This window comes from Aphelocoma coerulescens, chromosome 4 (genome assembly GCF_041296385.1).
Source record: "Aphelocoma coerulescens isolate FSJ_1873_10779 chromosome 4, UR_Acoe_1.0, whole genome shotgun sequence".
NCBI classification, from domain to species: domain Eukaryota; kingdom Metazoa; phylum Chordata; class Aves; order Passeriformes; family Corvidae; genus Aphelocoma; species Aphelocoma coerulescens.
The window spans coordinates 32,647,504-32,663,130 of record NC_091017.1 but is presented as its reverse complement, the minus strand read 5'-3'; the positions used below and the strand labels follow the sequence as shown (position 1 = coordinate 32,663,130).

Here is a 15,627-nt window from a genome sequence, read left to right as displayed (position 1 = left end):
TGTAATTGCCCATCTTGCATCTCCTTTTCAATGCATGACTTTTATTACATTTTGTGCTTATGACTAAATCCCTGCTATTTACTTTGCTTGTGTCATTTTTAAGTATGGCCTGCAGTAATATAGCTCTACAAAAATTACAGGGGCTCTCTTACAAGTATCTTGAACAGTTAAATAGGTTGTACTGTAAAAAATGGAGGAAAATCAGGTCATTCCACAGTCTAGAGCAGCAATTTGAGTCTGCTTTCTATGGATATTTGTACATCTTCATAAAATACCCAGGAGTTGCTTTAGTGTTATCTGGGGAGTTTTGCCTTTCACACAGGATTTTAAACAGGAGCTCCTATTTAGGCAGAAGCAGAACACCGTTGCGGAAATTGAATATGGAATGGGACTTCTCCCCCTCCTTATAGCTTCAAGAAAGATCATGTCAAAACCAGTTAATGCTAGTCTTAATGGTACATTAAATATCTGTGGCCTGTTAAGGCAAAAAAAAAAAAAACCCACAACAAAAAAAACCCTTCAAAAACCAGGCAGCAAAACCCCACGTTTTGATGCCACTCTTAAGTAATGTGTTGTTTGGGGAAGTGAGATTTTCCCATTAGTTTGTAAATCCTAATTTTTAACTACTTAACTATTTAAATATTTTAACTTTAATTTGATCTTTTCATCTTAGTAGGGAGAAAATCGTTCCTCCTTTAAAAATGCTACTTTAAAAAGATTTGTCATTTGCCTTCTTCTTCCATGCAGTGGTCTTGTGCCTCTTCATAATGCATGTTCTTATGGACACTATGAGGTTACAGAGCTGCTGCTTAAGGTAAGCAAAAGGATGGGAAGTAATTACTGTTGATTTATGTGTGTTAGATGAGGTATAAACTGTTTATATCAGAGTTGAAAAGTAAGATTTTTTTTTTTTTTTCCTACTAGTAACAGGTTTTAAACATCATGTTGTCATTTCAGAAGCCTGCAGCTTTAGGTCTTTGTTGGAACAGTATATGTGTTTTTTCCTTGCCTAATTTCTTTGGACTGATAGATTTTAGTTTGAATCTTTCTGTTTAAAAATTAGCTTGCACAGAAATTCCAGATTTTTTTTTTTGATGATTCAACAGTATTTTTGTGTATACTGGTATTTTTAATTAAATTTTTTTGTGTATGCGTTCATGAGTGATTTGAACCAATTTTTATAATAAAATGAAAATTTGGAAGCTTTTTAGTGGTTGAAGATGATTTCTTACTAATCCAGCGCTTTTTTTGCTGTGCTAGCATGGTGCCTGTGTGAATGCTATGGACCTCTGGCAGTTCACCCCGTTGCACGAGGCTGCTTCCAAGAACCGTGTGGAGGTCTGCTCCCTCCTGCTGAGCCACGGCGCCGATCCCACCTTGGTCAACTGCCACGGCAAGAGTGCGGTTGACATGGCTCCAACGCCTGAGCTCCGGGAGAGACTGACCTGTAAGTGTTTCCAGACTGAAGGCACTTGGTGGTGGCTGTAAAGGGATGCTTTCCTTCCAGGCCACCTTCCTCGAGCTTCAGGAGTGGATGCAAAGCAGCAGAGTAGCTGCAGCTGTGCTGCGCGCTTTGAAGTGCGCAGGTACCCCTGACACATCGTTTGTGATATTGCCTGCTTTTCTGAAGTTTAAAATTATTAAGGCACTGCTGAATCCATGATTTTGGGGTTCTTTTATGTTTAAAGTTCAGTCACACAGGAGCCTCTGTACTGAGGCTCTGTACTGCATTTAGACACTTACAGAATGTAGGTAGCTTCAGTGTGCAATCTTGGAGATGGGAATTCCATCACCTTCTTTTGCAGTCTTTGCAATCCTTATGCTGTTTACAAACCAGTATTTCAACTCTAATTTTAATTTGTATGCATTTGCTTTCCCTCTTTCAGGGATTTGTTTCCTTATTCTTACAAAACATGAAAGATAATTAAATGAGACATATATGGAAACAGAGCATTGTGATGTTACAGAAAACTTCTTGAGAATTAGATTCTCAATTATAAATAAGGTTTTGGTTTTGTCTCTCACCTTTCCAGTATAGCAGAAGCCCCCAGACACTAGTAATGTGATCGTGCACTACTCACAGTCACAGCTAGTCAGGTTTTAGTCTGTCAGTATCCTTTGCAGGGGAAGATGGTGAGATCATGTGCAGCAGAAAACTTTGGTCTAGGAGAAAAGAGGAGGGCATTAGTATCTTTTAGGTACTTCTGTACTCTGAGTTCTGGGCTAAAGCTTCTGGCTCTGAGGAAGGTTAATTTAGCATTTATTTAAATTAACAAGCAAAAAAAAAAATCAATTTAAACTTTGGTTTATTTCTGTATGTAGAGTTCCTCAACAGCAATGAGGGAAGATTCATGTCCGTTAATATCCACTGAAATTTGTAAACAAATGTAAGCGTTATGTCAAATCTGACAGTATCTTGACAGGATAGCTTGTATTTGCATCCCAAAATATCATGTTTTTTATGTTCTTGAGTTGTTTGGTCTTTGAGAATAAAGCTACATTATATTTGTAATGTCAAGATTTATTTGCACTTGTGCTTTGAGTAGTGCTTTGCTTACAAAGAAATTTAAACCAGACATTAAAACAAAGGTGGGAGAAGAAAGCTTAGGATTTCAAGCTTGCTTATGAAAGAAAAATATTCATATTTTTACTGAAACTGAGGTGTTTTTTTCTAGTTTCCAGGGTCAGATGTAATTTTTGCTAACCTACCTTTCATCTGTACATTTTAAGAGAAACACTTCTTCAAATTCAAAGTTATTTAAAACTAAAATGGAGTAGTTGCTGAGCTGAACAAGATCTAGAAATAACAAAATTAGCTATCTGTACTTGCAGAGGTACCCCTGCTGTCAAAACTTGTTTCATTTTTGTAGCAGACTGTCTTCAAATGCTTAGCTAGTTAGCTTTCTTTAAGACCAATAGTTCAATATTTTATATTTAAATTTTATATAGGTATTATTGTTGTTTTTGTTATTAATGTTATTATTTATAATTTTGTAGAAATTATATATATACTTAGGCTTTTGCATTGTCATGCAAATACAATAAGGTTTTTGACAAGCAACTGTAATGCTTTGTTTTCTTAAGAATATCTCATATCATTGTGCTCATTTGGACACAGGTGTGGGCATTGTAGAGATCACATATGCATTTAATGTCAAGTGGGTCGAAAATAAAAGAGGGAAAGCCTATAAGGATTTAACTCAAGGAATCACTTCCCCTCCCGTTTAGCATGTCCCTTTGGTTTCAGCAAAGCATCTTGTGTTCTGTGTCCCAGGTCAGCTGCTGTGTGAAGACATGCAGAAGCACTCCTCTTTCCTCTAAACTGAGTATAGCTGTCTTTCTGCAATAACATTTATAAATGTGACATCTTGCTGAATATTAAATGTGTCTTTTTCCTCTAACAGATGAATTCAAAGGACACTCTCTACTGCAAGCAGCCAGAGAGGCAGACCTAGCCAAAGTGAAAAAGACACTTGCTTTGGAGATCATTAATTTTAAACAGCCACAGTCGCATGAGACTGCACTGGTGAGATTATACAGTCAATCCATTTGTTTCATGATAAATGTGCTGCTAGCCTGGAGTCAAAGAGTTTTATTTCTACACTATGAAAATACATTCATCATCTGAGATTGAGGATTTGCCATTGAACACTTTCTGTACTAAAATAAAATCACCATTATAGAAAAAACACCATATAATTTATTTTTATCACTTTTTTCCTTCCTTCTGGTAAATTACAGAAGCTCTTCAGCCACTCTTCACCTTTTCATTTTTCACTTCCTTTGCATTTTTTCCCATAAACCTCTCTTTTTGTTAGTTGGTTGCTGTGGTTTTTTATGGGGTTAAATTTTATTTCTGTAGCCCAGTTTCTTTGGTGTTTTATGTGAGCAAACTTGGATTACAGATTTTCTTCATAGGATACATAAAATTGTGGTGAAAATAGGTGTATATCACAGAGTCTTACAGGTTTGGAATAGTACTGACAATACCCTGTTAGCTATAGAAACAGGGTTCTATTGAGATTTTCGTGGCATTATCCTGCTCTTATTTCGTTGTTTGAAGAAGCAGTGGAAGCAAAGAACACAGCCAGTCTCCCAGATGTAGTGAAGACTTTGAAGCTGAGACTGATGGTGTTATTAAAACCACTATAGTTATGATACTTTATTCCAATGGAACATTTTCTTCCCAGTGGTAGGTCTCAGCTGCAGGCATGCAACTGCATATTTAGTGTTAGGAACATTGTGATTGTGATCAGAACATTGCGTGTTGGGTACCAAGCATCTATATGCTCTGTTTCCTCTGTGGAGGACTCAGCATCCTAGCCTGAAGTTAGAAGCAAGATAGAGAAGAGAGGTTTATAGGCTGAATGTGAAGACCGTTTGAAATTTGGGATGATGTTATCCCTTTCTTTCTGGGTGTATCAGCTGCTGCTATGTGGCATCTCTTCAGCTGTGTAATGATCAGTTCATAGTCCTGTGATATTCTTTGCTCTTTTCCGCCTGCTGATTCTGCAGAGACAGCTGGACCAAATGGGATATTTTAGCACTATTAATGTATTTGGTTCACTGTTCACTAAGTGCTTGACTGTGATTTTTCAATTTTTGGCTGCCATACATGAGATTTTCAAGTCATCTCCAGTCCAAGTGGAAGGACTTAGCTTCCAGGATGGGGGTTATGTGTAATCCAACTGAGCTATTCCTGCCCTAAGCTTGATAACATTTACCATGGGCCACTGGCTCTCTGCTTTATTAGCCAAAAGGCAAAAGCAAGCACCTGATGTAGTGCTTTTTTAGTGTTGCTTTGAGGTTTGGCAGTACTTCAGCATTTGTGTGTTTTAGAGCTTGTTTATCATACTGGCAGGAAATACAGACAGGATATTATCTGCAAAGCCTTAAAAATGCTGCCACTCTTCAGAGCAAAAGTTGGTCTTAATATTTACTTACAAACCTTGCCTTTGCAAAATTTGGATGTGCCCTGCTGACTAACAGCAGAATGGAAGCTTGAGTGAAAGTTACTTCATAATGAAGGCTGAAACTGGGCAAAAGGTGCTACCTGTTAGCCTTGGGTTTGGGGTATGTAATTGTAAAAGCTATTGTTTTGCTATTGGAAAGTTAGAGAACTCTTCCAGGAGACTATCTACCTTTTATGGGTTACTGGTTTAAAATGTGGGTAAACATATAAACAGAAGTATCCAAAAGTTTCTCCTATTTCTCATAGTGTGCTATCTTGAGATGTCCAAACTTGAAATAAGCGTTTCTGGACTGATTCTAAAGCTGGGTATTCAATCTCATCTGGAACCATGCTGGTAATTCCAGGCTTCAGGAATGCATTGAAAGGGCCACTGTTGAGAAACCAGCAGATGCCAGCCACATTTAGGAGAATAGTTATGCTTAAAAAAGGGCTGTGTGGTCCCACAAGGGCAGGCATGAGCATGGAGAAGCCCTGTGTGAAGGGTGTCTCTTTCTCCTAGCATGGGAAAAAAGATACTCTGAGAGAAATGTACTGCCCGTTTGCTGATTACATAATCTTTAGTTGGGTGCATGACACAAATGGCCATTAACAAGGTCAGTACACACTGGAACAGAAGAAGGAACAAAGCGATATTCAACTCCTGTCAATCTGACAATTGCAGCAGAATTCATACAGACCCCTTGGAGACCCTCTTTAAAAAATTAGATACTTTCAAACTCTGTCTTTCCCTCCTTCATGCATTGTGTCAGCTTTGTCCTGATAGCTGGTTAGTGTAGTTGGGACCATACTGCTTTTTTCCTAAGTGACAAATAGCTTTAAAATGAAAATTGTTTTTGTGAGTCGAATAATTTAGCATTGATCACTAACCTGTATTTTGTGTTCAGTATGATGAATTGTTTGTAAATTTTGTGGTCTGATTTTAGCAGAATAATTAAGAGATGAAGTAATGTATCTTTAAAGTCCTTTATCATCTGTGTAGTTGAAATATGCTTTATATTTACTTTTTTTGCAGCACTGTGCTGTGGCTGCTGTGCATCCGAAGAGGAAACAAGTTACAGAACTATTGCTCAGGAAAGGAGCAAATGTAAATGAGAAAAACAAAGAGTAGGTTTCTGAAATTTTTTAATTTTCCAAAAGCCTCTGTCATACTAGGAATATTAAAACTAATACATCACTTTTTTTCCCCCCTCTAGTTTCATGACACCGTTACATGTTGCAGCTGAAAAAGCTCATAATGATGTCATGGAAGTTCTGCATAAACATGGAGCAAAGGTAAATATACTTACATGTATTTTATTTAATACAAAAAGCAAGAAGAATGCCTTTATATACCATGGAAGTTTTTATGATAGTTATTGTTTTTCATTCTATATGCCTTGTGCTTCTTGTGTTAACACTGAAGTGTTTTTTATCTGAAATAAGTACAGGATCTTCAGGAATCTCATTTGAAAGCTGCTTCTCTCTGAGTAACTAAATACAGGCTTTAGGAGTCCAGCTTACTCATTTTTAATAAATATTGATACTAATTTCTAATAAATGCGGTTATCTAGGTGCTTTGTGTTGCTTTATCTTGTTGGCTTGAAAAAAATGGCTGAGGGTACTGACACTGAGTTTAGTATTCTGATGCTGAGTATTCCTTAGCCCTTGCTTGCTTCTTATTCTCTTGGTCAGATTGTTCTGCCATGCCCTTTAGCTATTGATAGGTGCTGACCTAAGTAATTTGTGAGCTTGTGGTGAAACTTGTTTAGAAACACATTGTTCAGCAAGTTATTAAAGGCAGAGGAAGGTATAACTAACTTTATTTAGAATGTGGTTTAACCATCTTTCGGAAGTGTTTCTGAATGATCTTTCTACAAGTTTTAGCAGCAAACTTAACATTCATGGTAGCGATATACATTGCTACTTAATTTTCTCAGAAACTCTTCTTGATGGATACTTTCTTTACATTGGCTAAAATATAAAAGATCTCCTTATTTTTGATTTGAGTGGCTCAGATTACTCTTTTTGAGTCTTCCTCTTCATTCAGGGAGCTAGAAAGGGAGAAAGCATTGTTACCTGTTGTATTATGTTATTGCCTGTAATAATGATCAAGTGTCACTCTTGCCATGATAGGAAGTATGAGCAACGTAGTTGTACGCATAGTTAAGTGTTTTTAGTTTGAAACTATTAATTTTAATGTATGAGTCTGTATGAGAGCTTACTGCCAGATTTCTGATTCACTTCCACAGTACTTTAATAGCATAATAAAATAGCTTAACAACAATACCACGGTGGAGTTTATCGTATTTGAGAGTCCTCATGCAGTGGTGACTACCAGGTTTTTTCTAAGGGGGAAAGCAGGGCCAAAGGTCTTGGTTATAGTCATTAAAAATATTCATTATTATTTTCCCAGATTCACTCTTAGTAGCATACCTATGCACTGAAAGTAAAAAAAAATTAGTTTTGCCATAGGAATAGATACTTCATAACTTTTATGGATCTGCTTTTGCACAGGAATTCAGTACTGATGGTATTTGGTTAGGCACTGAACTGGACATGCTGGAGTTTCAAATGTACTGATACCAAAGCATTGCCTGCTTTGAAATACAAGGAGCATCTGTGTGCTGCTGCTGTACTCTCAGTATTTAAATTAGAGCTCCCTTGAAAATCTAGCTCATTTGTGGTCAAGTAAGGGGTAAGCTCAAAGATGACATCCTTACTAGAATGGACCCATTTTGTTTTTGTCAGTAGCATGTTCTGATGATAGCTTGTAACTCTTTTATATCCTGAAGCAGGGGTTCCTAAATCATAATCCATGAGTCACTTGTGGACTAATGGTGGTAAGTGGTCCACAGTTACCTACAGAATGACGCTGAGTGGTGTGTTCTGTTGTTTATTCCATCGGCAGTATGTAAATAGACGTACATAGTGATCACTAAACCTCATTCTTCATTCATATCCTATATCCTATGTTAGTCTGAGGATAGGCCATTCACATTTATGATCTAGCAAAGCACTTAAGTGCATGGCAGGAGACCAATCAAAGTTAATATTAAGTACACATTTCCATACTGCAGTGGATCAGTGTCCAAAGTTTCTTAGCTGTAAAACAGTAGATAATGCAACCATAATTTTTAATGAGAGGTAGATCACTAAGGCTTTATGAGGCACTTTGAAGTTCCCAGATGGGATATGCTCAAGAGTATTAATTAGTTAATTAGGCATATTAAATCACTCTAAAATGTTTGTCTTGCCTATATGTTATCATTTGACCTCTTGCTCATGCTTTGACTGTAGGCATTCAGTTCATCAGATACTCTTGACATTGGTATCTCTTTGTTTTTGATTGTTGTGACGTGGCAGCTTTCATTCCTGAAGCGTGATACAGGTTTTGATGTTTTTCTTTTTTTGTGTTTTTGGAAGTTTTTCCATCATGTTTTCTCTTTTTGTGTCTTGAATTTTAGCTCCTGTGTAAGATGTAATCAGATATACTAAGCTCTTTGATTGTGTCTGGTTGTATTCTTTACAAGAGAGGGTTCTTGTGAGCTGGTGAATCTAGTCCCCCTTCAATAGCAGCCTCACAGTGAAGATCTGTTTATTCTTTGAGCTGCACCTTCCTGCTTTTTAAATACCTCTCTTCTTATTTGATGCTTCCTTCACCACCTTCACTGAGGTATTTGCAGTGAACAAACTGATTCTTCTTAGCCTTTGTTTTGGTATGCTAAAAGCCTCAAATACATGATCTTCCCTCATAAGGGAACGTTGCCTTTTCCCATTCATCCTTACAACCCCTTCTCTTTACTAGCACCAGAGGAAATCTTGGAGTTCAGGCAACAAGAATAGAATTCATTCCCCCACTGTCTTCCATGATGGTACTTCCTCTGTTGTAAGTTCCTGACTGATGCATACTGGGATCATATTTGCCTTTTTAATAGACATGAGACAGTAGTACTCAGATCCTTCCTGTAATCTTGCAGTGCTCAGAGAATCTTGATTTTGCTAATATTTTATATTTGTGCCCTTCAGCACAATTCTCCTGTGCCAAGGTCATTAATGCAAATAGTAAAACAAAATTAGCCCGCAACCAGCCACCAAGCAGCCTTCCCCTTTTCAAAATGTTCAGTTCTTCAACCAATCTCTATTTTTTCAAAAGAAAATAAAATAAAAACTTCCACTCTGATCTCATATAAAATGCTTACTGAAGTGTGTATGGATGACATCTACCATGTAGGGTTTTTTTCACTTTGCAGCCATTTCTTCTGTCAAAGGAGAGGTACTGTTAAAGTCAGCTTTAATCTCCCTTCTGGAAACCACTACTGATTACTGAGAGAGTAGCAATTTGAAAAAGATGTGTAATTAGGGCTTCAAAGAAAGTAGAACTTTCTTCTTCTGAAATTCCATTACAAAAGGCAGACAACTGATCCACAAAATAACCAGCAACAATAGCGTTAGGAGACAAGGTCATATAAAGTTCTGTAGATTGAAAATAATTTGTGATTGTTTTAAGCATTTTATAGGAAATTCTTCTGTTTTCATCAGGAGCAGCTGTGTCAGGCAGCAAAAGTGAGCTACAGTGAAGTATGTATGTGTAGCAATTTCTTGTTCTATGAAAAGGCTAGGGAATTTGGGATGAACAAGAGATGGTTCATGGTCTTGGAGCTGGATTTAGTTATCCATAATGTTATCACTGTGTAAATTTGCTATTTGAAGTATGTTAGATAATAATGAACAGTGAAGGACTGCTTGAATAACATGTCCTTGATTGAGACTTATTTTACAGAAAGAACATCTGAGAACATCTATCTCTCCTCTGTGGTGCCCAGTGACAGGACTCAAGGGAATGTCCTGAAGCTGTGTCAGGGGAGGTTTAGGCTGGATATCAGGAAAAGGTTTTTCACCTGGAGGGTGGCTGGGCATTGGAATAGGCTCCCTAGGAAGTGGTCACAGCTCCAAGCCTGACAGTTCAAGAAGCTTTTGGACAACACTCTGAGGCACGTGGTGTGACTCTTGGGTTGTCCTGTGCAGACAGGACCCATCAATGATCCTGATGGGTCCCTTCCAACTCGGGATATTCTGTGATTCTGTGATTTGTATTGGCAAGAATTAAGCTATTGGCAAGCAATTAACCATAAGTTGCTTATTTTGATGTGTCTTGCTGGCCCTTACTGACAGCACAGACTAGGTTCTGAACTGTGAAGGAGTCCTTGTGCACATCAGTTGCACATCAACGTGTTATGTCTAAGCAACACACATTCCATGGAAGGTGTTTTCATTAGCTTGGTGCTTGAGTTTGCAGAAGTTGACTGTCAATTTAAGGAACAAGTGAGAAACCTGGGATTTCTTAGAATTTTCTTCAAGAATGTTGATCATAAATATTTGTGGTTTTAAATGCCAGTTTTTCCTTGTTTGCCTGCCTTACGCTGTGAGACAGCATTTCACACCACTCCTTATTTGATGTTGAATATTCTCAAAGTACCATATGAAAAATAAAAGCAGAGCATCTTCAAGGAATCCTCAAACATAAACAATTTTTATTAAACCCATGATCAAATCTTCAAATGCCATGATTTTATCTTTGAAGATGATCAAAATCTTTAGTATAAAAAATAATTCAAAGGTGATGAACTAGTGAAAAAGTGAGTTTCATCCTGTTTTTTTGTATTTCTAGATCATTGAATATTTCATATGACTAAGTTCTTGTCCGATTTTACAGGCACATGGGAAATTAGTGTGTTCAGAAAGACATTCAGCTTTTTAGCAGTGCAGAAGTAAAGGATTAGAATATTTTCTGAGCTGGAAGGATTGTTGGAAAGAAAGACCTGCAAGCGTGCAAGTTCACTGGTATCTTGGGCAAGTGCAGAGATGTCATGAATGCTCTTTGTGATATGCCTCTAAAGAATACTGTTGAAGCTATTCTTCTGCAAGAGAAAATGAACCTTGGTAAGGTCATGTCAGAGAGATAGTGTCCCTCTTTTGATGGTAGCAGAAATTACTTCATTCTGCTCTGCTGGGAGGACCTTGCTTTATGCATCTTTGCATAATTGAGTTATTTCTGTGCATTGGAGTAGCATGTTGGCAGCCTTCCATGATCATGGATTTGCAAATGTTCATCATCTATCTAGATCCACCCAACAAGCTAAAATGTTTTGAATAACCTTGTTGTGTAACACATTCACTTCCAACATTTCAGGCAGAGGTATGATTTTCTCAGGAAACTGTCAGAATTGAAAAATTAAATTACCTTTCAGAAATGCAGCAGATTTTAGACTATGAGGGTTAACAACATAAAGAACTGTGTGATCTGTTGGGATTGAGTGGTTCAACTTTTCTCACTGCTTAGACATCCAAACATCCTGACCTTAATCTTAAGCTTTTATGCAGAGGAGGTAATTGTGTAACATCTGACTGGATCCTATAGGAGCTTTCAGAGTGAAACTGGCCCTTTTTTCCCTGCATTTTTCAGCTGACTGAGCTTGAAATTGTCACCAATGCTTCTTCACTCCTATCCTGTTCATTGTTTGGCAACAAGACACAAGACATACTGCAAGCTTGTCTTCAGAATTAATGCAGGAGGATCGCAGTTAGAACACTTGCATTGCAGGGCAGGATACTGAGATACAGGACTGCTGGCAGAGCACAAGTTTCACATGTGGTTTTTAGAATGTACATATTTTAGAAAGATTTCACAGAGAAAATGCAGTGCTTGGAAGCTGTTGCTTTTTGTGCTGCTGTTCGTAGTGTCAAGGAGTAGGAGGATATATAGGGCATTTGATCTTGATAGAAAGCCAGTATGATTATGAAGTCTTGCAAAAAATGTTTCTTGAACAGATCTGAGCTGTTGAGCTGCCACAAGTGCCAGGCAGCCAAAGGGAGCATTGCTGTAACTGTGTACACTGCTCCAAGAGAGCAGCAGTGAGGGAAGGGGAAATCTCAGTAGTGTCTGATGATACGTGACCACTTCCATTTCTCTCCTGTGTCTGTTCAGGATGGCGAAAAGGCAATTAAGGGAGACAGAGGAAAGAAAAGAAGGAAGTCTGCATTGGGAAGTAGTGTATAGGACAGTATCTTTCTCTGAAAACCCTTATTTAAAAACTCTTTTCAATTGGTAACTATATTCTGCTTTTATGTTGCATTTTGAGCAGTGGAATGACTGCTTTCATGCTAAAAGGTGAAAAAATTGGATACAGAGCCAGTGTGCTGTGGAATAAAAGCTGTCAAACCTGTCGTTTTTAACTCCTTGCAGAAGGCTTGGCTGTAAGAGAGTTCAGAGCTACGGGCTTCTAATTTCAGACTGCTTATCAAGCAGTCCAAATTGATATTTATCTTTTTTTAATAAGTGCAGCTGGAACAACCTGTCTACTCAGTGCACAAGTGAAGCAGTACACCTTGCATATTTCACATTTTGTCAAACAGAGTTTAGACTTCAGCTTTGAATTTGAAAGGGCACTTGTTTTTGGACCTGGTATTGAACATCATTTAACCCAGGCATATGTCTTAACCAGGTCTGATTTTTGTAAGACTTTAATCTCAGTTTTGTATTTCCATTTGTAGTGCTTAAGTTGATTTTCATTTGGAAGTAAGTCCTCTTGCTTTAAGCCTTTAGTGGGGTACATTCTTTGGTTGGTTTTCGAGAAGTGGTGCATTATTGGTGAGAGAAGATCTCCCCCAAAGTGAGCATACTCCCAGTGAAGTTGCCCTGCAAAGCCTAATTCTGCTCCTGAGGGAAAGAGCAGCTGCTTTTGGTGATGTATCCCTCTGTCAGCTGCAGCCCCTTTTGTCTCATAAGAAAGCAGGTAATTCTTCAAATGGCTGATGTTCTTCTGCCAGAAGAATTGATTGTTGGGAAAGATAACGATTTAGAGGTGAAAGGAGACCTGGATAAGACATGTGAGATGATGGCTCTGATGACTCTGACAGTGTTGTTTTCAAATGAATATTAACATTTTTTCCAGGGACGTAGTTGGTATTGAATTGTGCACAATGAATGCCTTGCTGCTATTGCTTCTACAGTTTGTTCAGTACAGGCATGTTTGACACAGCAATTTAGTAGTAAAGAATGCATTACTTATGATTTTCTTTTTTGGATAAACGAAGTGTTATCAGCTACATTCAGAATCCACCAATTTAGTTTTATTCTGCCTTTACCATCGCTAAATGTGTGTAACCTCAGAGTTGTGCTTACCTCTGTGGCGTTACCAGTGGTGAAAGGTATCCAGTGACCTGAAACAGATGAGGATCATCATCTGAACAAAATGGTGGACTTGGGGCATTCAGCATCTAGTTAATATTTATGATAGCAGCAAGTTTTTTATTTGAAACAAAACTTTTAGGACAATCCTATTAGAGTGGCATGGGCTGAACACAGAAGAAAGCAGGCCTATTTTCCTGTCCATCTTGCTGCAAGAGAGGTTTGTGATCTGAGGAATTCCTTTTATCAGTCTGTAAAATAATTTCAGACAGTACTGAATCACACTCCTCTGTATTTATTTAGTTGTTCTTTGTTCTTTCCTGTGGCTTGATATTGCTGTATTGCAGGTTTTTTACTTATTTTTTTTGCCCTATCTGGTAGTAGATCTTCGCATAGTTAATTTCATTTAGTTATAGTTAAATTTCATTTAGTTATAGAGTATGTGTCTTACCCAAAATGCTTTTTTTACTAGTTTTCATGGAAAGGTAGTAGGATTTGCATGCTGCATTTTAGGTGAGAAACAGCAAGTAAAACCTTTGTTTGCTGCCACCACAAAGATTTTGAGAAGGTAAAAAGGTGGGTTTTATACAGTAACAAAGTTTATTATGCATGCAGTTCACAGCCTGCAATCTGGAGGCTTGGAAAGAGATAACAGGTTCCGAGTTGCTTGCAGGGAATATAGAGTAGTTCTGTATTTCATAAAGTGATAAAAAAGCTGTTGGGCTTTTTTTTAAATTTGCATTTAAATTTGTCATGAATCGCTGCTGGGTACAGAGTATCTTCTTGAAAGGTTATTTTCATGGGGATGTTTTTCCACTTTTTAGAGCTCTCTGTTATTCTCTTCCTTTCTTTGATAATGCACTGGGGGAGATACTTCTGGTTATTTAGGTGCTCTGTTAGATCTTGACAGACAGATATGTTTCCATTATGTCATACTCTTTGAAAATGATACTCCATTTTGCCTGTTTATACAGCCTTGTATTGAGAAGAATTATATCCAGGTATACTTAACATTTCTGTAAAGGCACAAAAAGCGAGGAAGAAATGTTTGTATCCAACTTCCCCCCTCTCCCCCACTCCTTCATTTCCGTCAGAATTCTTAAATTGACATCTTTGTTTTGCATTAATTTTTGGTAGTGGGTAATGTTGAGTTATTCTCCTGACAATGATGGATGGTAATTTCCTTGAACAATTTAGATCAAGTTACCTCTTTCTCCTCCTGTGATAGTTTTGTTTTTTCTTGCACAAGGTTAGTCTTCATCAAATTTCTCAAAAGCTTGATCGCTATTTAAAGTATGGTTTTGGGGATCCTATGTTGTCTGTTATCCATGCAAGCAAATAACCTGTGTTGTTAAAAGACAGCAAAACATCTATGGTAAATTATTTTTCCTTTAGAGTGTTTGCCTATTTTGTCATTTGGTTTTGTTTAATTGCAGTGCAGAAGAATTGATAAATTTGTATGCCAGAAAATTATTCTTATTGCTCTTATTTTTTAAGGACAGGGACAGGTGCAGCCTTTTAATTACAACAGTGTTTTATTTTATGTTGCTGCTGCTTTTTCAGATGAATGCACTGGACACACTTGGTCAAACAGCATTGCACAGAGCTGCATTAGCAGGGCACTTGCAAACCTGCCGGCTGTTGCTGAGTTACGGCTCTGATCCCTCCATCATCTCTTTGCAAGGCTTCACAGCAGCACAGATGGGAAATGAAGCAGTGCAACAGATCTTAAGTGGTGGGTAAAAATAAAGGCTTGTGTATTTGAACTTCAGCTTCTCCCTTTACAGCTTTGAATCTTACTTCTTTTTCAATGCAAGAGACTTGCAGTAGTTTTCTCATCTCTCTGCCAACAAGTGCACACAACTACAGTATATATTGTGTGATACTTGTCAGAAAATAAATAAATAGCTCTGCTCAGTTCAGGGATTTTGTGCAAATCAGGAAGAAAATAACCATCTTGTAGATTTAGAACATGCTGCTGTACAAGGAGATTGTAGGAAGGCACACCTACGGAGTTTTTGGTAGCAAGTTCCAGGGCAACTGGAACATTGCTGAGCACGTGAGAAACCTTTTTCCCTCCATCAGGTAACCTGTTAGGTACTTCATACTTTAGCAGTCACAAGCAGAGTGTTACTGGCAGAAAAACACTGATAGTTGCTAAACTGTTTGAACTTCTATGTCAAATCTCTGTGCAGCAGAGAAAGATTTTATTGTGAAAGTGCTCTGGATACTGCTTAGGTAACAATTTGTTTATGTCTTGCATTAAAAAGATGAATAGATGTTTGAAGAGGGTGCCACTATTTTTCTCGTAAGTGCTTAAGGGTTTGCATCCTCTTACCCACGTTACATTTGAATTTTTGCAAGTACAGAGAAGAATAATTGCATCAGTAGCTACTACAGAGCAAGTAACTCACCTTACAGTGAGGTGTGCAGGTAGTCAAACAAAGGCAGATATCCAGATAGATGAGAAGACCCATGGTAGCTAGAA

At 37.8% G+C, this 15,627-nt stretch overlaps 1 protein-coding gene across 1 annotated transcript in view; it reads left to right on the top strand.

Moving 5' to 3' along the window:
* TNKS (tankyrase) overlaps positions 1 to 15,627 on the top strand; it is a 136,617-nt gene that overhangs the window by 93,709 nt on the left and 27,281 nt on the right. Inside the window, exons 7-12 of the mRNA XM_069013450.1 lie at positions 748 to 814; positions 1,261 to 1,447; positions 3,405 to 3,526; positions 5,985 to 6,076; positions 6,166 to 6,244; positions 14,703 to 14,874. Coding sequence (XP_068869551.1) covers positions 748 to 814; positions 1,261 to 1,447; positions 3,405 to 3,526; positions 5,985 to 6,076; positions 6,166 to 6,244; positions 14,703 to 14,874 — 719 coding nt within the window. The remainder of the gene's footprint in view (positions 1 to 747; positions 815 to 1,260; positions 1,448 to 3,404; positions 3,527 to 5,984; positions 6,077 to 6,165; positions 6,245 to 14,702; positions 14,875 to 15,627) is intronic.